General features: G+C 42.7%; 1 protein-coding gene across 7 annotated transcripts in view; it reads left to right on the forward strand.

Annotated features, from left to right (window-relative positions):
* Zbtb34 (zinc finger and BTB domain containing 34) overlaps window positions 1-23,761 on the forward strand; it is a 46,916-nt gene that overhangs the window by 8,122 nt on the left and 15,033 nt on the right. For 2 of the 7 annotated variants that reach the window (XR_010040191.1, XR_010040192.1), the window contains exons 2-4: window positions 11,788-11,855; window positions 11,952-13,480; window positions 23,109-23,239. Coding sequence is in view for 5 of the 7 variants with exons in the window: in XM_063227723.1 (XP_063083793.1) it covers window positions 11,962-13,476 (1,515 nt within the window). In the remaining 2 variants the exon portion in view is untranslated. Of the gene's footprint in view, window positions 1-969; window positions 5,053-11,787; window positions 11,856-11,951; window positions 18,383-23,108; window positions 23,240-23,761 lie in introns of those variants that run through there. The other 5 variants (XM_063227723.1, XM_063227727.1, XM_063227734.1 and 2 more) reach the window with 3 other exon arrangements.

Below are 23,761 nucleotides of genomic sequence, written 5' to 3' on the forward strand. Positions count from 1 at the left end.
ATCCCGGTTGTTCTTTCCTTTTGAGCATTTTCTTCCCCTTTCATTTTTACAACCTCTGTTGTACATTTTGGATCTTATTACTCTTTCAGTTTTTTTATACTAGGGAGACAGTGTGATATTTATACATGCAAGTTTGATTTATTTCACATATGACTACGGTCTCAAGTTGTATCCATTTACCTATAAAAGCATCAACTTTATCCTTCTTTATAGCTGAGTAATATTCCATTGCATAAAAACACCACATTTTAAAAAATCTATTCTGTATTTGATGGACATTTGGATTGTTTTCAAGATCTGGCTATTACAAATTGTGCTGTATATATCGCTGTGACATGATGTTTTCAGTTCTTCTGGGAAAATACCCAGAAGAGGAATAGCTGGATGGAATAGGATTTCCAATCCTAGTTTTTCAAGGAATCTCCACACTGATTTCCGCAGTGGTTGTATCAATCTGCACTGCCACCCAAAGTGGAGAAGGATTCCATTTTTTCCCCCACAGCCTCTCCAGCGTTTGTTATTGGTTGATTTCTTGATGCCAGCCATTCTTTCTGGAATGAGATGGAATCTCAGTGTTGTTTTAATTTGCATTTCTCAAATGACCAGTGATGCTGAACATTTCTTCATGTATTTATTTGCCATTTGTATATCTTTATCTGAGAAGTGCGTGTTCATCTTAGATTCCCATTTTTGGATTTATTCTTTGAATTTTGCGGGGCCTGGTATTTTTCAACTCTTTTATGTGTTTTAGATATAAATCCTTTGAGGGACAGTTGGCTAAAATGTTTTCCCATTCTGTGGGTTTTCTTTTCACTGTGTTGGTGATTTCTTTTGAAATGCAGAAACTTTTTATTAAGATGGATCTGAGTTGTTGATCCTTTGAAGTACTTCCCATATGGCTTGCGTGTTATTCATGAACTCTTTGCCTACCCCTGTGTCTTTTTTTTTTTTTTTTTTTTTTTTTTTTTCTTTTTCATTTTTTTTTATCGGTACCGGGGATTGAACTCACAACCGCCTGCTTGCTAGGCAGGTACTTATGCTGCTGAGCTAAATCTCCAGCCCCATGTGTCTTCAAAATTTCTGCCTACCTTGTCTTCCAGTAGGCTTAGTGTTGTTATTTTATTTATTTTTTGTTGTTCTGAGACTGGGCCTCGTTATGCAGTTCAGGCAGGCTGGCCTTGAACTCTCAGCGATCTTCCCCTTTCAGCCTCCCGAGTGCTGGGATTATAAGCAGGTGCCACCAAGTCCAACTTATGCTAATATATTTTCTAAGCAGTCTATTTTTGTAGGCTCAATTTTTAGCCGTTACTTATGGCCCAAAAAGCAAATGATGGATATTACCAGTTTATCTCTCAGAATTACATTGGCTATTTAAAAATCTGTGCATGTGTAATGGTTTAAAAACAGTATCTCATGAACTGAGGGTGTAGCTCAGTGGTGAGCATGCACTTAGCATATGTAGAGCTCTGGGTTTCATCCACAGCGCGCACACACTAAATTTCATTTTAAAAAATTTTAAGTATCTTTAATCACGAATGAACCTAAAACATCTCTTCATAGCCCTTTTGTCCTTTTGCTGTATTTTTTAAAACTATATATGTCTTGGGGCTGGGGATTTAGCTCAGCGGCATAAGCGCCTGCCTTGCAAGTAGGCAGTCGTGAGTTCGATCCCTGGTACCGATAAAAACAAAAAAGACAAAAACAAAAACCAAAAAACTATATATGTCTTTTGCCCATTCTTCAGTAATGTTTTTAGTGTTAGCCCAATTTGATGTATAAATTTAATAATTTGAAAAGTAGTCCTTTGTTATATATGCGTGATTTTCCCTCAGTAGATATTTATTTTGTGGCCTTTTTGGGAGAAGGATGTCTTTTGTCATACATTTTTTCGTTGTCAGGTACATTCTTCTGCCTTTATAGTTTCTGGAATTTGTATCAGTATATATTAAATTACCCATAGGTTTTAAAGTTACTTTTTGATGATGTGTAAAACTTTTCAAAATATTGATGTAAGAATATAATGGCATTAAAGAGGAAATAATGAACCTCCCATGAATTCCTTGTGTCTTTTAGGACACCGATAAGCATGAACCAGCTCTGAAAGCTCAGGAGCTGCGTTGCGTGCCGACCGTGCCCTGCAGTTTATCTGGCCGCATAGCGCTGTGGGGTTTAAGAACAGCCTCAGCGTTTCGTGTTCTCTGCTCACACCCAGTAGGAGCAGGGTGAAGGAAGAGCTTGCATCCCTGGGGACCCTGCTCAGGCTCAGCTGTGTGGAAGATGATGGTTGATTGGTTTCCTTGTCTTGCAAAGTGCCTTTGTGTTCCGAGGCTCAGGTCGGGAGCTTTGGAACTAGGGTTAGAGCTATCATTTCCTTGTTTGTTACGTTCAGAGGAGCATCTTGTCCTGCTGCATGGCCACAGTGATGTGGTGTTGTGAGGCTTTTTGAATGAGGTCTTGCAATGATTTCAAGAAGCTGTGCTTACTAAGCCTGTTACCTTATGGTCTTGAATTGGGTCTTTTGTCTTCTTCTCCTTCACCTTTCACTTCAGTCTGTAGGAGGCGTATCCAGGCTGGTTCAGGTGGTAGGCAGGCCAGTCCTGCTTTCTCTGGCTTCAGTACAGTGCCACGTTGCGTGAGTGGCCTCCTTCCTCTGGGTGCCCTTCTGCCCCAACTCCATTGCATGTCTGTCCATTTCCTTCCAAAGCTGCTGATCTTCCCTGAGCTGGTCTTGGCAGCACCTTTGGTGCTGTCAGACTCTGCGTCCTCACTGCTCAGTCACTCTTAGGCACCCCCCGCCTCCCGCCCGCTTTGTCTTGTTTGAGCACCAAGTGCAGTGCTGCTTTGCACTGTGTTGAACTTGGGCTGAACCCTGTGTCTTCTTGGCAGCATCTACTTTCTGGGACTTCTACCTTGAAACACCAAAGGACCAGTCACTTAAGCCCTAGCTCTGTAGTTTCTAATGAATTGAGGCTTTAGCCTGTAAAAATGGCTTTTATTTAAAGCAGGTAATATAAACCAAGGTAAAGGGGTCTAAGGGGAAACAGGGATCAAAGCTGTGAATATGGAAGCTGTGATGCATTTCAGCCAGAGGGCCCGTCCAAGGTTTTCTAGCACAGAGCCCTCACTTCTGCAAGAGGTGTTAATCCAGACAGGGAAATTGGTCTGGGAGGAAGGTACTGTAGTTAACTCAAATATCTGAGATTGCTAAACTAGAGAGGATGTGCGTTTGTGATTTTGAGGGCTGTTACCACCAGAATGCCCTCACTGGCCCTTATTCTCTGTCCTGGGCCCCACTCAGTCGGATGTTTGCCACCTGTCCCTGTGCCCACTTTAGGATTACAGTGTCCTTTCCTGCCACCTTTTCCTCAGCTCCTTCTCATCTCTTTCCTCTGACTGTCCTGCTCCCTTGGGCAAAATGAAGCAGGGTGAGAGGTTATTGTTTAGGCTGCGGAATCTGGAGCAGTCCTGTGGAAGTCAGCCTCCTGGAGCCTAGGTTCCCTCATCTCTGAATGAGGTAGTAGTAGTGTCTGCCTATTGGGGGAGGGGGAGGTCAGAGGATTTGGTGGATACATGTGGATAAGCCTTTGTGCCCCACCTAGCTTGTACCAAGGGTTCGCAGCCTGGTGCTTACGGTGGTGACGCTAGGCAAGGACTTTCCCAGATAAAGAGGGAAGGCTAAGGGGTGATTGGAGATGGCACCAACCCCCTTCTACAGTTGGTCTGACTGGTACGGGGATCCTGGACGTGAGGAAGTGGGAGAATATTTGTCCCTTGAGACCAGTGGTGGCCTCATGTGACCACAGCAGAAGCCATGTGAGAGGAAATAACTGTTTCTACAGGTGTGATGTGGTTCTTTTTCTTTGTAAAAAACTAAGAATTCTGGCTGGAGATGTACTGGCCTAGTGGGAGAGTACTGTCCTAGTATGTGGCTCTATCCCCAGCACCACTCCCCCCAAATTTTTAAAGTAAGAAATGGAAAAAGAAGGGAGATTATCTCCTTGTTGGTTGAAGGAGCTAAGTCTTCTTTGCAGCTAAGTTTTTCTGTATGTGTTTTTTGAAAGAAATGTTCACATTCCTATCCAGAGTATAGTTTTCAAAATAACAGTTAAATAAATATTGTTGAAATAAGCATTAATGGTAATATAAAAAAATTCACAGCTTATATGTGTGTTTTTAAAATTAAAATACAGCAATGTAAATGACTAATTTGAGCATGGTTTTTGTCTATTGTAGTATGAAGAAAAAAGACATGATTAATCTGCTAAATTAAGAATACTGATTCTGATGTTTTCAGTGAGTAGAATAATAAAATTCATTATTGTTCTGAAGCAGCTGCAAACTTAATCTAAATGAAAAACTAATATAAATCACTACTCTGCATTATCAAAAATGAATTCCATTCCCATATCTCCCTGACTTGGGAAGAATCTGCATTAAGCCTGCATCAAACTGCAAGACTGGGACTCTTACTCATCTTTGAATTCCCTTTGGTTTTGTGTATGTAGGCGATTGATATCGAATGAATATTTCCTATAAATGTAGGAAAAATAATTTAAATCCCCAGTTAGTATGCCACTTAGTGATTGCAATTAAATTTCATACTTGCAGCAATAATTTCCTTAATTTGCAAAGAGCTCTGACAATTCAAGGAAAAAAAACAAATATCAGGGAAGGATACGTAGTTCAAAGACAGATTGCTGTTAAACATGAGGAAAGGTGTCGACTTCACCTATGAATAGCACACGCACAGGCAAACAGTAAGGTACCATTTTTCTCCTGTCAGTTTGGAAAAGTGCAACAGCTCTTCCTGTGAAGAATAGTACTTCCATTTTTTGGTGAAAGAATAGTGCTTCCATTTTTTACAGGGTAATTTGGCATTATCGACTGAGATGAAAAACCTCACAGTTCCTCCACTAGAAGCTCCAGAAGAAGGCCAAGATGCATGAAACATATGTTACCATTTGTGTTTATAATGGCTGTTTAAATTGCTTCCTGTTTTGGTATCAGTTGAAACAGCTATCCATGGAATGCTATGAAGTCGGAAAAAATGAGGTCAGTGAGTGTGTGCTGCTAGGAAAAGATTTTAAGGCAATTAAATACATTTCTTAAGAGCAAGGTGCAGAAGTTTATGCTGGTCCATGTTTAAATTTTCTCCTACCCGTGATTATCTTTGGGGACAGGAGCTATGGCTGGGGAAGTTTTGCTATTTTATTTTTCTATACTGTAACGTACAGTTCTTCAATAAGCATATACATATTTTAAAGGTAAAATTAACTAAAAACTGACCTAACACAGATACAGATACACTGATGTTCCAGGCAAGGGCAAAACCAAGATCTGAGAATCGCGTTTGAATTTTATGTGCCTATTGAAGGTTCTGACCTCTTCTACCCAGGAATCCCTGGACCTGCCTGATGAATCTGATCACGGGGAGTAGCGCTTGTGATTGATTATTCTTTTGCTGTCCTTCGCCTGGTCAGTGTGCCTAGAATTAGATTAAGCATACTGTAAATTCGCCCTCCTAGTCTTTCAGAAGCTTCTACACAAGTGTTGCCTGCTAGCAGCTCTAGGAAAGAGTCTTGGAATCTCATGTTGCTGCCTAAAGAAGCGTTAAGGCAAGGGAAGGAGAGTGCTTCCTCTAATGTGGGGAAAATGGAATCAGTGTTAATCAGTGTTAGGTATTAATCAGTGTTACCTTTTTCTTTTCTGTGCTCTTTCTTTCTTTTTATTTTTAGTATATGTTTGTAATACATATTAATTACATATTTCTTGGGGTGTTGATATATACACATATCGCATCTTGATCATTTTTATTTTTACTCCTATCCCCCTTTCCCTTCTTGTCTCCAGAGTGTACCTTCCTGCTTTCTTTCAAGTGTTCTCTACTTTTCCAAGAAGATAAAAAGCTATGCATAGGTGAGAAGGCCTCACTGTAAACCTGTTTTCAGTTTTAGATTCTATTTCAGAAAGGCTTTATTGTCCTCTCTCTCCCGGTTTTTGCCCAGGAGTCCACAGCTTTGAGAAGTGAATGCACCTTCCTTCTACTCTTTCAGCCCACAAATCTCTGCTTATACACCTGGTGTCATGAAATAGGAAAAAGTGACATCTGCTCTCTACTCAGGTGTCAGCTGGGTTGCATTTGTGTAAGTGTTGGCATTTGAAGAAAGAATTGTGTCTTACATTAATTTTTGTTTACTGATAAAGTGGTTAAGTATTTTTCTCTGTTTAAAGTGTGGTTTTTCTATTCTATTTCTTTTTTAAAGCATCTGTTCATACTCATTGACTGTTTTTCAGTTGTCATATTTGGTTTTTATTAATGCGTCTTATACTTCTCTCTGTGTGTTATAAAGTATTTTTCATAGTTTGTTTTGTTTATTCTTTTGTTTCTTTGAGACACGGTCTTACTCTGTAGTGTAGTTGGGGCTGGCCTTGAACTCACTAGATAGCCCAGGTTGGCCTCGAACTTGTGCCTTCAACACCTCCCCGCCCCAACACTTTATACTAAAGATTGAACTTGGAACCTCCACACCAAGCTACAGCCACAGCCTCCTTTTTGAAACAGGCTCTTGCTAAGCTGTCCAGGTTGGGTAAGAATCTGTGATCCTCTTGCTTCAGCACCTACAGTGCTGGGATGACAGGCATGTGCCACCATACACCTGGCTTGTTTTATCACTTTTTTCACGAGGGGCATTTTAAAAAGAAACATAGAGAAATGTATTAGGCAGATTTTCTTTTAAAATCGGCTGTTATGCAGTTCAGGTGTACCCTGAAATCACTGTGTAGGTGAGGCTGGTCTCAAAGTCACAGGAACCCTCCTGCCTCAGCCCCTCTTCCTCCCCCTCGTGCCAGGATTACAGGTGTGTGCCACCATGGCTGGTGTAGTCAGAATTTTACTCAGAGAAATAAAGTGCAGAGCCTCCACAGGGACAGAGGCACCTTGTGGCCTTGAGCTGAGCATATATATGGGGATTTAGGGTGTTTCTAAAATAGATTATCTAGGATGTGTATTCTAGTAAGACTTTTTTTTTCCCCTAAAGATACATGAAAGTTTTAATTCTTCTGTGTTTAAACCCATGTGTCTGTCCTCTGTTACTTAGAAATGCCTTCTCGAGTTAGCGCCTGCCTGGCAAGTGCAAGGTCATGAGTTTGATCCTGGGTACCAAAAAAAAAAGAACAAAAGAAAGAAAAAGGAATTCCTTCTCCATAGGTTATTTTGGGTGTGTTCTACATCTGTCAAAATCAGAAGAGATGTAACTCTCATATTGTATTCAAATTCCCTAAGAATATCTACTTTGATACTGTGTTAATAATTATTCTCTTTACTGAATTGCAGTGGCCTTTGAGGCCATCTCAGTCTGGTTTCTGCCCTCCTGACAGCCTGGTGTGGCCTCTGTCCTTCCCCTTATGCCTGGCCTTGCTCTGCTGTGCTGCTTCCAGCACATCCATCCTTCCTTCCAAACTTAGGCTCTTTATCTCTTCGCACATGTAATTCCTTCTGTCTGGACAGTTTCCCTGCAGTGCCCCACACCCTCCCAGATCTGGCGGGTCTTTTACTCATCCTTTCGGTCTCTTTTCAAATAGTGTTTGTGCAAGTGGCCTTCTCTGACTACTCCTCCATTATGAGAGATCTTGGAGTACGTCTCATGATTTATGATGAGAGAGCTGTAACTCCCTGGGGTCCCTAGTGTCTGGCACATAGGAGACATTCAGTACATATTTACCAAGTGAGTTATAGCCTAATTACTCACTAAGGTTGGCTACATTTTTCCTTTTATAAAATTTCTTTAGTATTTTAGATTTGCACCATCTAATATGGTGGTCACTGGTCACCTGATGGTTGAGCACTTGAAATGCAGTTTGTCCAAATTGCGACATGTTATGTATAAAATACACATCAGATTTAAGAGACTTAAATATGCAAGATGGAATTTAAAATGTCTCATACCTTTCTAATCTAGTACTGATTATATGCTGCAATAGTGTTATAATGGGCTAAACATATTATGAAGAAAGGGGCTGGGGATTTAGCTCAGCGGCATAAGCGCCTGCCTTGCAAGCAGGCAGTCCTGAGTTCGATCCCCGGTACCGATAAAAAGGAAAAAGACAAAAAAAATTGTAAAAAACGTATTATGAAAAAAATTTTTTTAACTGTAAATATTTGCTAGGTGTAGTGACTCATCCCTGTAATCCCAGCACTTAAGAGGCTGAGGCTGAAGGATCACCTTGACTTTGAGGCCAGCCTGGGCTACGTGGTAAGTTCAAGGCCAGCCTGAACTAGTTAGTAACACCTTCTCTGAAAAAAATGAAACAAAACAAAAATATTTTATTTTATTTATTTATTTTTTGATACTGGGGATCGAACTCAGGACGTTGTGCTTACTTAGCTCAGTGGTCCCCAGCCCAACAAAACAGAAAGTAAATATTAGATAGGCTGGTGGTAGAGTGCGCTGCCTAGCATAATAAGCCCTGAGTTTAATCTCCAGCACGGTAAATAAATAAATAAATAAATAAATGCTGAAAAACCATTCATTTGTACATGTGGATTCTATTTCTATTGGTCATCAGCGCTCTTTGACTCTTAAAATCATTTTGTTGCATTTCTAACAACATTTTCCATTGGGCTACATTATATTTTTAAATCCAGTATAGAGGAAGGTGTCTATCCGTATAGAACTGAATCTTCCAGCCAGCATGTTACAGTTCTTCACTTACATAGTTTTGCCCTCTGTGTGTGAGAGTGTGTGTGTGTGTGCGCGCGTGCACACACACACGTGCATGTATGTCTTTTTGAGGCAGTGCCTGGCTCTGCAGTTCAGGCTGGTCTTGAGCTCATTTTGTAGCCCAGGCTGGTCTCAACCTTGCAGTGATCCTCCTGCCTCAGCCTCCCAAGTGCTGGGATTATAGGTATGCCCCACCACCTCTGGCTTGCGTCATTAAGGTAACCTATTTTTCTTCTTGTTGCCCCTATTTATCCTTTGTAGGTATTGTATAGTTCTTGTTGCTCTATTGTTGATTATAACTTATCATTATCTTCCTTGGTATTTTTATGTGCAGTTGTTTTTGAAACCCTGAATTTCTCAGATCCTGATTCTAACAATTAGTGAAAATAATTTCTTTTCACTTGTGTTTTCTATGTAAATTGTCATATTTGCATGTAACAGCAGTTTGTCTTCTTTTTTTTTTTAAATGGCTGTGTGCTTTAATTTTCTCTTGTCTTGTTGCTTTGGCTAGAAGTTCCAGAACAATGTTAAGTAAGAATAGTGAAGGTGGAAAACCTCGTCTATCTTCCAGCCCCTGATGGCAATGCCTTTACTAAAGTATTTACCAGAATGTGCTCCAGGGAACACTAGTTCTTTGGAATATTAATGTGTATACCTTGAGAGAAGAGATCCACAGTTAAATGACTTGCAAACTGGTGAGGTAAACAGAATGCTTGTCTGCAGAACTCTTCAGATGGGGTATTCTGCTAATGCATTTTTAATCACCCCGGGGTAAGATATTGGGGCTAGCTTGTGGGCTTGTGTTATGTTGAATACGTTTTTTTGGGAAATGCCGACATAGTGTCGGCATTTTTTAAGGATAATGGTTGGTTTACAATAGACACTTTATTATATTAAGGAAATATTGTTCTATTCCTGACTTGCTGAGAGTATTTTTCTCTTACTCTGAAATGACATTTAATTTCCTTAAATGGATTTTGGCATGGTACTGCTTTGGTCATACAGGGTTTTTCTCCTTTGACTTTCTGATGCCACAGATTATATTTGTATATTTCCTAAAGTATAGTCATCCTTACATTTATGAAGCAACTGTTTTTAAAGCAACTATTCTTGTTCATAAAGTATTCATTTAATATGTTGTATTTCCCAGTAGTTCTGCTAGTACTTTAAAACCTACTTAGATAAAGGAGACAGTGTTCCTCTTTATGCTATTTGTCATCTTCTGGTATCAAATTTGTACCAGATGAACTGAGATGCTTTAAATGTTTCTACATACATCCAGAACAGTGTGAACGGCCTGAAGATCATTTGTGCCTTAGCACTTCTGTTTCTTTTTTATTTAGTTCTGCCAATTTATGTTATGCTAAAAATATGTCCATGTCATACAGATTTCAAATTGATTTCAATCATAAGTCTAGGACAAATAAAGACACAGTATTTCTCTTTGACTAACATGTCTTAACTCAAATTGTGACATGATTTTTTAAACTTCTGGTGTGTTATATCACTCTAAATGATGGGCCCTTTCCTGTAAGCTTGAGATTGACTGTATATCATCTAAAGTTTTTCTCTGATTACAAATTTCTTCTCTATTATTTTCTTCCTTTTGGCTTAATTTGTTGTTCCTTCTGTAATCTGAGTCATTTCACTTATTTTTTAAAGATAACACTTTAAAGGCTCTGACTTCCCTATTGCAGTGTTTGTTGTTGATGATGTTTTCTAAGTCTCTAGGATTTCATTATGGAAAACTTCAAATTAATCAGGAGTGGGACACACTCAGTCTGGGATTCACTCCCAGAACTCCTCAGGGAGGTTGAGGGAGGAGGTTCTGCCAGGAAGCATGCTTTCTCTCACAGTGGCACTGGCAAGTTTAAGCCCTGCTTGGGCACTTTAACACTTCAGTGAGACCTTGTTTCAAAATAAAATTTTAAAGGTCTAAGGATATAACTCAGTATGTAAAGTCTCTGACTTTAATCTCCAATACCAAAAAGCAAAAACAAAAAAAATTCCAACGCCCCAAAAAGTTAAATTTTACAACACTCAAATACTCACCCTCTTGGCCTCCCATCACTATTAACATTATATTATGTTTGCTGTTTTATGTATCTGTCCATCTGTTGTTTGAAGACATTCTCAAGTAAGTTGAAGACAGAGGTAAACTTCACTCTGGAAACTTTCTTGCTAGAGATTCCTGTTTGATTTCTTATTTCTTAAGTACTTTTATTCAATTTTGATTTTTCTCTGAATACTTACTAAAATTTTATTGGTTTAGTTTTAAAATCTAAAAAATAAAGGTTAGATCTGGCTTCATTGTGATGTGGTCAGAGAACGGAGGCTGGGCTTCATGTGCTTGGGCGATTTTGAGTGAGCCCTGGCCACAGAGGCCAGCCAGAGGGAGCTGAGCTGCCCTAGATGTGCTGGTGCTGTGAGCGCTGGAGCAACGTGCTTTTGATGTGCCCATCGCTCTTCCTATTCCTGGTGTCTAAAATAACTCTTCACTGGAAGGGGCTGAGCACTGCCGTGCTGTATGAAGGTGTGCAAGGCTGGGGGAAAGTGCAAAGCAAGACAGTGCTGCAAGAGGTTCTCTCCATTCACTGTGTCCAGGGAGGCAGTATTCTTTAAAAAATGCCACTTAGAAAGGCAGGATATCTGTTAGATGAATTTAAGGGTTTTGTGTTTTGGGGTTTTTTTTTTTTTTTTTTTTTTTTTTTGGTTGGTTCCTTTGGTTTGGTTTGGGTTTTTTGGTTTTGGGTTTTTGGGTTTTTTTTTTTTTTTGTTTTTTGTTTTTTGTTTTTTTTTGATTCTCAAAAGTAGATAAGGAGCTGGGTGTTTAGCTCAGCAGCACAAGCACCTGCGTGGCAAGCACAGGTCATAGGTTCAATCCCCAGTACCAAAAAAAAAAAAAAAAAAAAAAAAGTAGATGAAACAGGGAATATTTTTCCTAAAGGAATGCCAGTGTCACAGTCACAGCTTAAATAGCCCTAGTTGTGTACAGTGTCTTAATTTTGATCAAAATGAATGTTGGGCAGTAATAAAATGGGCTAATTATTTGATTATTTGGCTTTAGGTGAATTAACCGAAGCATGAAAACTAAAAAATAAGCAAGAGGAAGAATGTTGAGGCAGACCTTGGGAGGTATGATAGCCAGCATTGGTATTGTGAGCCTGTGTTTGTGCCGCTGTGCCGAGTGAGGAGTCGTAAGTGAATGATGAAAACTCTGTCTCTCCGCAGATTACGCCTCATGTCAGTAGCAATGGACAGCAGCAGTTTTATTCAGTTCGATGTGCCCGAGTACAGCAGCACCGTTCTGAGCCAGCTAAACGAACTCCGCCTACAAGGGAAACTATGTGACATCATTGTCCACATTCAGGGTCAGCCATTCCGAGCTCACAAAGCAGTCCTTGCTGCCAGCTCCCCCTACTTCCGGGACCATTCAGCATTAAGTACCATGAGTGGCTTGTCAATATCAGTGATAAAAAATCCCAACGTGTTTGAACAGTTGCTTTCCTTTTGTTACACTGGAAGAATGTCCTTGCAGCTGAAGGATGTTGTCAGTTTTCTGACTGCAGCCAGCTTTCTTCAGATGCAGTGTGTCATTGACAAGTGCACACAGATCCTAGAGAGCATCCACTCAAAAATCAGTGTTGGGGATGTTGACTCTGTAACCGTAGGTGCTGAAGAGAATCCCGAGAGCCGCAATGGAGTGAAAGATGGTGGCTTCTTTGCCAACCCAGTTGAGATCTCCCCTCCATACTGCCCTCAGGTACGGCAGCCCACCACAAGCAGTGATCTCCGGATGGAGACGACTCCCAGCAAAGCTTTGCGTGGCCGCTTACAGGAGGAGGGGCACTCAGATCGGGGGAGCAGTGGAAGCGTGTCCGAGTATGAGATTCAGATCGAGGGGGACCATGAACAAGGGGACTTGTTGGTGAGGGAAAGCCAGATCACCGAGGTGAAAGTGAAGATGGAAAAGTCGGACCGGCCCAGCTGTTCAGACAGCTCCTCCCTGGGCGATGACGGGTACCACACTGAGATGGTTGATGGGGAACAAGTGGTGGCAGTGAACGTGGGCTCCTATGGCTCTGTGCTCCAGCATGCGTATTCCTATTCGCAAGCAGCCTCACAGCCAACCAGTGTATTAGAAGCTTTTGGAAGTTTGAGTAATTGCAGCCCATCCAGGTCCATGCTGAGCTGTTTCCGAGGAGGGCGTGCACGCCAGAAGCGGCCTTGGTCTGTCCATCTGCACAGTGACCTACAAGGCATGGTGCAGGGGTCTGACGGCGAACATGTGATGAACAACCCTGGGTATGAGAGCAGTCCCCAGGAGAGGAGTGTAAAAGGTCATTGGTACCCGTACAGTGAGAGGCTGATCTGTATTTACTGTGGGAAGTCTTTCAACCAGAAAGGAAGCCTCGACAGACACATGCGACTCCACATGGGAATCACTCCCTTTGTGTGCAAGTTCTGTGGGAAGAAGTACACAAGGAAGGACCAGCTGGAGTACCACATCCGGGGCCACACTGATGATAAACCATTCCGCTGTGAGATCTGTGGGAAGTGTTTTCCATTCCAAGGTACCCTCAACCAGCACTTGCGGAAAAACCACCCGGGTGTTGTTGAAGTCAGGAGTCGCATTGAGTCTCCCGAGAGAACAGATGTGTACATGGAACAGAAACTAGAAAATGATGCATCAGCCTCAGAGATGGCCCTAGATTCCCGGATGGAAATCCACACAGTTTCCGATGCTCCTGATTAAGATGGTAAAGAAGTGCACCCAAACAAAGCACATTAATCAATGCATATTTGTGATTTGCTTTGTTGTAATCTTTGGTTTTCCCAGCCATCTGGAAATCTCTTGGTCTCTTGGCAGTTTTTCTGAAGTTTCTGGATGGAACACTTCATTGTGTTTATCCTTCCCCTGCCCTCTCTCCCCCAAGGAGCTCAAAGCATGAAGGGCAACGTATCCAGGGAAAACATAGGCTGACAGTATTCCTCTTGGGCTGAACTCTGAATCCCAAATCTGCCAGTGATTTAGCTATGCCAACTGGTTGACCCTACACTCTCTGCCAAGAGGCATACTCTTCCTCACGGCAGGCACTGGCATCAGCCATCAGTACCTGCCTGTGGAGAGAGGCCAGGATGCCGTCAGCTGATACAAATGGGTAACCTTTTCTAATTTAAAATTACTTTTAGAGGGTAGCTAGGCAATTTATATATATATATAATAAAACAATTATTATATATAGTATATATACATTCTCAAATTTGAGTTTATTCTGGTTGAGGTGAATGTAAGAGGAATATATAATTTAATACAATGTGAACAGAGTTTTTGACTCTGTCTTATCCCTTCATAATAAGTTAGTTTTACCGTTTTGTTTCCCTCTTGGAAGAATGTTAGTAGGTTTTCATACATATAAATCATTGTGTCCAAAAGCAAGCAAAGCAAATCACATGTTCATAGCTCTGCTTCATAACAAATAATACATAAACCAAATGCCATAAAATTTCTTCAACTCTAGTTGGAAACCGTTTGGGATTTTTGTTTGTTGTCCAGCAGATAAGCTGGATGACCTGTGGTGCTGACCTTTTTACATAGTGTAGTGTTATATTAGCCAACCCCAAAGGAGCAGTGGTTTTCGAGGTTTTTACCGGCCTACAGATCTACCTTCATTCCGTACTGTAGAAACATACATACCAGGTAACTAAATCGAATCACTATCTATCATGAGTTAGGACTCATACTAAAGGAAAGGGATTTGTAGTTTTGTCTACAAAATTCTCCAAGCAGTGTTGTGGTTTATTTTCCCTTTCTTTCTCTTTCCAAACAGCCAGTTCAGGTGCACAGCAACTTTTTCTACATGCAGTTCCCAGGGAAACTGCAGAACTTGGAATTTGTACTTTTGTAAAGCTATACTCCATGGGAATTGCAAGCAATATATCTTAGTATTGTGTGTGCTAATGAGAGCCTCAGTGCTCCCGCACTCTCAGTGTTTCCTGCTTAAAGAAACCAACAGTTCAAAGCCCTCTAAGATACTCTGTGTGTCACCAAATCTCTGTGTGTGTGTCACTATATTTTTGGTCACGTGGTGCTATTTTTATGTTAAGTATCTTCTAGGTCAGTATAGTTGTAGAAAATGTGAAATCTAACAGTAATAGTGAATTGCGGTTATTTTCCTCTCTTGAGTTTATAACTTGAAAGAGACCTCAAAAGCATGTGCTAGCAAACACATTGCTGTGTGAAAACATGCCCGAGTCCTGTCTGAATAATGCTTTATTAGTGATTTAAGGGAGTCTTCAGTTGACCTTTGCGTTTGCACGTACAACACAGGTTTGCTCTGGGACTGCGGGCTCTGGCAGAGGGCAGTTCTGGAAGCCACTGGAGCACCTGCTGCAGGCTGCCTGTGGATGTGGATGCGGATGCTCCAGTCTCCGCCTGGCAGCAAGAGATCTGAGACCCACACCCAGCGCATCCCTGAAAGAAAGAACCAAAAGGCCAGCCTCAGGTGCTAGGAGTTAGAAATACAAAGATAGGCATTTGCTGGCTTTCCATGCTTTTTTGGCTCTCATGTACCAAGAATGGTTGGTTTGAGAGATATTTTTGTGTTTTTTGTTTTTTGTTTTTTTTGAGAAAAAAGAATCAAGCCCTCCATGTGTGATGGCTGGTGGCGGCTGTGCAGTAGCACCTCCTTAGCACACAGGACCTGTTCACGTGTGAACGCTGCGCTACACATCAGTGTTAACTCCACATAGATTGCATTCTAATCCCGTTGCTCCTGAGGAGCAGCGCTTGCTAAATCGGGTATATATTATGCCTTTTCCTCCTCAAACTGCCTAAGTGGGAGTCTGTTCTCTCTCTGAAGCACTTGTTCAACTTCTGGTAAAGCCACGTGCCTCAAGGGGAGACTGGACCCCAAGTGTTTACCCACTTAAATATGTTCTGGGGTTTCAGGTAAATGTTTGTGGTTTTTTTTTTTTTTTTCTTACACAAATAAGTTTGGTTTTGATTTTTCTTTAAAGAAGTAAATGCAAAAAATTTGTGTTGTGATACAAATTAAGTCTGTGACAAGAAAGGCCCAAACCCTAGGACATGAGGGGTCAAGCTCAGGGAAGGAACCTCCTTTTCACTGTGGCTCGGGGCCCCCTGCAAGGCCACCGGAGCCTTCTGCAGTGTGTGCAGCACGTGAGGAGGAAGAGCACTTGGGGCAAGCACCTCTGCGTCCTGGTTCTTGTCACTGTGTCCGTCTGAACCTTAGTTACATGGAGTTCTTGTATTTGTAAATTTGTTTCTCTGGTTTGAGTTTACCAAAGAGTGACTTATCCAAAATTGTCGTTGACAAAAATATACATTGCTTTGATTGTACAGTTCAGGTTCAAACATTGTAATGGGACTGTTAAGGGGCAGAAAATTGATTGAGTTTCTCTCTAATAATCATGATTCCACATTGTGCAAGTTCCACTTGCTCCCATTCGTGTTGCTAACACTTTACCCTTTCCACTGCTAGCAGTGTTAAGAATGAATTCTCAAGCCATAACACAGTACTGTAAGTTCCGCAGGGCTTCGAGGGAGGCAGCGCGCAGGCCAGCACAGAGCTGTGTGGCCTCTCAGCATTGGCACTGTCAGCCCCCCAGTGGGCGTGATTGGTGAGGGGCTCACGCCCTTCAGATGGGCAGCAGCAGTTAATTGTGCCTTGCCGCAAGAGGATGTGCCAGGAGGATTTACCTGACCGCAGAGCAGAAACATTCTCTCCCTGAAGTTCATGTCACGTCTCTGCAGGCGAAGTATGCTGTGTAACTCAGAGCAACTCTTTTTGGAAAGCAAAGTCCCTATTTCTGTACAGTTTTAGGTTAGGTGTTTCATTTATAACAAATCAGAAATCAGTTAGGATAAAGTGATCTGTGAAGAAATCTTTTACAGTAAAATATATCCTGAATTCACATGGGCTTGTTCATAATTGAGTCTCTTCTTGAGCTACCTTTTCCATTTCAGACAATGTGAAAACAGTGACAGCATCCTTTCCTACCCATGTTTAACTGTTATTAGAAACTGTGAAGACAAAGAATTTTATACTTGTACTAACGTTTGTGGTTCTAAACAGTTACTTTCATTCTAATCAGTTCTCGACCCTCTTATTTCTACTAATGCTGTACATACATTTAGAAATTATATTTGTAAATACAGTATATGAAGACAAGTTAATTTTTTGGTCAGTGGAAAGCCTCCCAGCCATTGGCTCTGCCTGGGCAGTTGTTTAGTTTTTGTTTGGTTTAGTTTTTGTTTTTTTAAAATAGCAGAAAGGATACTGTCAGTTCACTGTTAAGCAGAATATACTGTACCTAAAATGATAATTTTTAAATCTTCCAGAGCATAAGTATATGTCCCTTCTAATGATAGCAATTATAACCAACTCTGTCTTTCCCTTAGCCCAGACCATAGGCCTGCATACTTTGATGTGTGGTTTTATTTTTACTTTTGTTTTTACAGTCTGGAGTCTGGGAGGAATGTGCAGGAACACAAAACAAGGGCTGGGGGAAATCATCTATGTGAATGAGCTTTACTTTAAAGAGATCAATGTCTTTAAACAACTTTTTCCTATTTGTTACTGTAATACTTTTGTTGTTATCATCGTCGTCATTATTGTTAAATTCTGTAATGGTTTCCTGTGAAGCCTCCACTGAAAGGGACTCAAATATGCAACACCTAAACTATTTTCCAAGGGCACATGCCCCTTGAATGGTGCTTCTAGACTGGTCAGGGTTATTTATTAAATTTTATATATGAAAGTATTGGGGAATTATGTAAATTCTTTATATGAAACTATCTAGTTCATAAATCATAGATTTCATATTACTCAGTGCAATTGAACTGAAAGTTCAGAAAAGTCATTCACATTGTTCCAGATTTGTAACGGTGTCACACATCACGTCTTTTCAGTAAGTGCCAGAGCGTTCCCACTGTTTCTGCCCAGTGCTTGACTTCTTGGCCCAGAAGAGAACCTGTTTTCTCCTGTTCCCTCCCTGGGTCTGGCACCGACAGGGCTATTGTTCTTGCTCAAGTCCCCGAGTCAGCGAGTCAGCTTCGCTTGGTGCTTGGTGCTCCGTGGAGCAGATTCAGTAAACAGACCTCTTGCTGCCCCTCAGTGACAAGTATGCTGTGAATTCAACCTTTGGACTTGCAGCCCAAGCCTCAGGTTGCTGCCCTGAGTAGAGTAAGAGGTAACCTTACCTGGTTTGTTGGAGAATGACCATTTTCCTAATGTGAAAACCATCTCTCACCACTTTTATTAGTAGGGCTAACATTGTTTTCCGTTATAAATGGTTGAGCAATTTGAATGACTTACACAGTGTCATTATCTTGCAATATAAACTGGTAACCTCACAACTCCACACTTCATCACCATATGAAGTAAATGAAGCTAGCTAAGCGGATGCTGTATCAACTAGTAACTTGCCATTAAGGATTATTTTGTAGCATGGATTTAAGACTATTTATTCAAATGATATTTTACTCTCGTATTCATTTTGTTTTAGCTTTGTGACATGAATATTTCAGTGCTGCTTTAATTTTGTTCTGAATTCTTGTTTCTTGCTTGTAAATGGCTTTTTTATGGTATAAAGTCAATGGAAATTGCTGTTTGTAAATAAAAATGCTGCTAGAGCAACTGTGCTGTGGTCGCCTTCTGTCTTCACCCCTCGTGGGCTCCTCGGCTTTCCCCGGCTCTGACAAACATCTGCTGTGCCACAGTTTCACTAACCACTGTTTGGAAGAGCTGCGATTTCATAAGAACCTCTCATGTCACTGTTGTGCTGAGGAGGAAGAAGCAGGTGTGTTTCTGATCTTACGAGGCCAAGAACAGCTCATGGGGGGGCCCCAGCCTGTGGCTGGGCCGCCCCAGAACAAATCTTGGTGAATCCTCTGCCACTTGCCCACGGAAGTGCCCCTGTGGCGCTCTGCAGTGTGTCTTGCCTAGTCAGTGCTGCGGTGGAGCTCGCAGTCACATGGGCTGTTTCGTCTGTCTCAGCTACTTAACTCCTCCTCTAGGTTCCAACACCGGCCTTTTTTGCCCACAGCAGCTCTTCTAGGTCAGGCTCCTTTGTAAGAGACTTCCATTGGCGCCTGTGTTCCTGCCCGAGAGCACTTACTTCTGTTTGTAATTGGATATTCACTACTGGGATTATTCATTTCACGTGCCCACAACCAACTGCCTTTCAGCTCCTGTGACTTAGGCCTAACCTCACACTCTTGGGCACCTGTAGCACAGGCGCTGGCACCACCACAGGTGCTCCGAGGTGAGTGCACGTCAGGTGAATGAGCAAACCTGAGTCTTCTGGAGGACTGAGCAGGCGGTGGGGCCCGGCTGCAGGTGGGGGATTCAGCTTGGTTCCCAGGTCCTGCCGGCTGATTTGCCGCTTAGTGGTGAGCCAGGCTGTGAAGCAAGTTCTCTCCCTCCTCCAGAGCTCCAGTACAGACAGGTGACAGTGAGATAGTGTGATGTGGAAGGTTCATGCAGGGACCAGAGTTACCTGTTAGCCGCATCCCAGGATTCCCAAGGAAGAAGGATGGGTGTGATGAAGAAAGTGCATCCGGTTGTCTGGCTTCTAGCCCTGTCTTTGCCTGTCCTTGACCTTAAGTCACAACCTCTGGAACCCCAGTTAACTCCTGACTCAGGTGGGTTCTGATAAGATTTGCTTGTTTCCTTGGGCTGGAACAGTAACCCGACATCAGGAGGAGGGGGGGCAATGCTCTTCTCCCGAAGGACTGAACGAAAATCCAGGTGAGCCAGGTACACCAGGTGGGAGCTATGTGCAGACTGGCCTGGAGTGTAATCGGCCTTCATCTCAGTTTCATCCAATTGTAATTCATACCATTGTCAGCCAAACAGTGTGGCTTCAGGGATGTTTTAAGATGCCCTTTCTGGTATCAGAGAAGGACCTCTTGTCCTTCACTGCCTGCTGGGTTTTGCCCATCATTTACTTGAAAGCTGCTCAAACCCCAGTGATGTGTACCTAAACTGTTTCCTGTGATGTCTGCCTTTGGGGTTTCTCAGCAGGCCTGCCTTGCACGTCTTTTACCAATGATTAGGGCTCAACAACTCAGAACAAAGCATCAGTTAAAGACTACCATGAAAACATGGTAGAAAAACAACGGCAACATTTGAGGCATTTGTGGAACCCAAATTGCTGTGCTGCAGTGCGTGGGGAATTCAGATAGTAAAGCTTGCTTTTCTGGCTCTAGTTGGTCAGTTGAGCACACACTGTTGCTCCAAGGTGATGGGGTTTGTGTGTATAACAGATGCCCTAGGAACTAACGTGCAGGGCCCACCCATCTGCACCCCTAGAGGGTAAATGGGTTCCCAGACTCGTGTCCCTGCAAAGGGTATGGGGAGCTGCTCCTTTTGTACCTAGGCTTGAAAGGAGCTTCAGTCTTAACAGGGCATGGCCTGGGAAAGCTACATTCACCTTGGGGTTGGCTGGTGAGTGTGCCCCTGGTTATAGACGCAGTGAGGCCCTGCACCCACAAGGTCCCTTCTCCCTGAGGGCTCAGCTTTGATAGTCTAATCTGCCCTGGACACTGCTATTTGTTTGTATTTTGAGACAGGGTCTTACTATGTACAGTAGTTCAGGCTGGCCTTGAACTCTGTGTATCCCAGGCTGGCCTGGAACTTGAGGTAACCCTCCCACCTCAGCCTCAAGAGTGCTGGGGTTATATGCCCAGCTCTTCCTTTTGTCCAAGATTTGCCCCTAGAGGTTTTCTTGGGTCCTATAGTGCCCACTATGAGCAAGTGACTGTAGGGCCCAACCCTCTGAGCCTCAGGTATAAGTTGTATGTGTATGTGGTGTGTGTGAATGTGTGTGCACATGCAGTTTTAAATGGACAAACGAGGATAAGTCATTTTTGCAGGAGATAGTGGGTTTAAGACAGAGTCCTGCTATGTAGTTTAGGCTGGACTTGAACTTACTATGTACCTCAGGCTGGCCTCAAACTCGTGGTAATCCTCCTGCGTCAGCCTCCAGAGTGCTGGGATTACAGATGTGTGCTGCCATACCTGGCTGAGAGTGAGTCATTTCGAGTTCTGTCTTCCCCAGAGTGCTGGAACTTTCGTAATGGAAAGGGATCTCACAGGCAAGCTGTGTCAGTTCTAGAACTCTTGCAGTGGGCCGTGTCCAACATCTCCAGTTCCTGCTGTGGGAAACAGCTGCCTCTCAAGGAGCTGTGCACATTTGACAGCTCTCCATGATGGAAGTTCATCCCTGTACTGAGTTCCACATCTGTCTCCTGGGGCCTGCACCGTCAGTCTGTCCCCATGTGGCTGCACTGTGTTTAATGTGCTGTGACAGTGTGCTCAGGCCCACTCTGATGGGCTGCCGTAGGCCATGTGAGACCCTAGGACACTATTGTCTTCACAGAATTCTAGGCCACTGGGACTTGTTTTCCATTTCTGCCTCCCTCTCCTTCCATTTCAGGGTTTTAACCAGCATGACTGTGGGACTTATTTCTTGCAGAACTTTGCAGGAGCTGAAGTGATAGAATCCGTAACTTGGAGGAAAACTTCTTTGGCAAGCACATTGCTTTTTATAACTTCACTGGCCTGGATGACTGATGTGTGTAGATGAAACATTATGTGTGATCTATCCGTCACACATCTGGGCTCCTGGAGCTGACTTCAGAAGGTTTTCTAAATGAGTATTTGTCTTTAGTTTTGGTTTTTAATTTTTTATTTAATTAATAAAATAATTTAATAAATAATAATAAGTAAAATAAATTATTGCCATGTAGCCCAGACTGGCTGCTGCTGGGATGGCAGGCGTGCGCCACCATCCGAATGATTTTGTCTTTTTTCCTCAGGGCCTTCATGTGCCTCCCTTACTCTGTGAGTACTAATGTGAGAGTTGGAAGCCGGCTATCCCTTTGACTTCGGGAGAGCTGGGCTCTGAGCCTGGACTGTAGCGTCTGACTCCCGAGGCCTCACAAGATCGCTTCAGAGCTTCCTCCCCTTTGATGGCTGATCTTCTCACTCTCAGGGTGCCCCGGCTTCTCCAAAGAACTGGGCCTCTGGTCTGTTGCAGCTGGGAAAGGGCTTCCTGCCTCGCTGTGTGTCTTTGCACAGCGCAGGCCTGGGAGCCTGTTGCGGTTTCATCCTCTCTCTTTGCACACTTCTCCATGTGTGGGCCTCTCTCTCTCCTTCTTGCCTTTTGCACCCTGCCCTGGTTGGTGGTGCAATGGGAATGTTACTAGACTTTCCTAGCTGAACTACCAGTTCCCTTCTTTCCCTCCACTGCACCCCCGCCCCGAGCCCCAGAATGGGCCCCCTGCCAACCAGGCTCTGTTGAAAGGCCCTACTTCCGGCTGTGGTTGGGTGACCAGCTGCAGGCCTTGTGAGATTAGAGACTTCCACCCTGGAGGTGAGCCCTGTGCCTCTGTCTACAGTTGTACCCAAGTCATTTCCTAATAGTGTCAGGCAGCATCTGGATGTCTTTGGCCTGACGGAAAGGGGTGGTCTGCTTGCTGGAGCCTGTATGTGGGTAGGTGAGACACAGAGAGCCTCACTCATTGCCTCTAGAGGGCTGGTGGGAGTCCAGACACAGGCAACCCTGAGAACTCTCAGAGCTTAGGGTGTTCCCACCTAGGACTGGCCCTGACCCCTCAGAGGGCCACATTCTCAGGTCCTGGAGGGAAGAACTCAGGCGGAGCCAGTGAACACATCCTGCAAGTGGAAGCTGAGAAAATGTTCTGGGACTAGCTTTGAGGACCTTTGAGAACCTGTATCCTGCTAGAGGGAGGAGGGACCACAGGGGACCCAGTCTGAGTGGGGAGGACCAGCTAGGTAAGAAGGGACAGGATGATGAAACTAAAGTTCAGCAGGATGAAATAGTTAATTATAGAAAAAATGAAACAAGCTACTTATAACAAGAAGGAGGTTAAGCCTCATCTGTGTTTGCAGTGGAGAAGATATTTTTGATGCAACAAGAAATTCTAAGGGGAAGAATAGATTTGAACAGATTTGACTATAAACAATGTGTTCACTGAAAGCAAAATAAACCATAAAAACAGAAAACTTAAGTTTAGGAAAAAAACTTAAGAACAACTTATAAGAACAACAGCTTTAAAATTAATAAAAAATGAATTATCCGCTTTAAAAAAGGGGATGGACATAAAGCAATCTGCAGAAGGAATAAGACTAATAAATGCACAGGCAAAACGTTTTACTTCCCTAGAAAAACAAGGAAAGCAGTAACAAGAGTCTTTCTTTCTACAGTGTCCAGTGTTGATGTGGGTAGGGGAATAGGAGAGTCATACCCTGCTGGGGGAAATCTAGGCTAGTATAACATCTTGGGAGGTGATTTGATACATTTCAATTTTTAAATGCTTATTACTCTTGTTACCAGGGAAATACTTTCAAGGATTCGACCTAGGAAGACTCTCAAGTCAAATAACTGGATGTGTATGTTTATCCACCTCAGTGCTGATGATAATATTCAAAACTTGGGAGCCACTATAATACCCATCAACAAATCTGGTACGTTCTTTCAGTGCTATCCTAGGGAGTCATTTAAAGCAGCATTAAGAAACTGTGAATAAGCCATGACACATTAAATGTGGAAAGCAGTTTACAAAAGAACATGTGTCAAGGGCCGGGGATTTAGCTCAGTGGCGTAAGTGCTTACCTGGCAAGCGCAAGGTCCTGAGTTTGATCCCCCGTACCACAAAAAAAACAAAAACAAAAACAAAAACGTGTCACGTGAGCCTCGAGCCTCGGCTACAGCACAGCCTTGTATGTGTGACATGCCTTATATTGTGTGCAATGGCTCTGTATTTAATGTCTACACATAGCTATTTTTCATTAAATGGGATAATGTGTTTGAGATAAGACAGTAAATACCTCATAATTTCTGGGATTTAGGAAATAAGGGTGAGGGTGGGGGTGCCAGGTGTTGAGGTGAATTGTATTTTATTTTAAGCTAAGAAATGTGGATTTTAGCCTGTGGCCATGCGGAGGCAGTAGAACTCAAGGCAGTGAAGACTTCTGGGCACCTCTATA

Source organism: Cavia porcellus, unplaced genomic scaffold (assembly GCF_034190915.1).
Source record: "Cavia porcellus strain 051 isolate PalLab524CR breed Dunkin Hartley unplaced genomic scaffold, mCavPor4.1 scaffold_1, whole genome shotgun sequence".
NCBI lineage: Eukaryota > Metazoa > Chordata > Mammalia > Rodentia > Caviidae > Cavia > Cavia porcellus.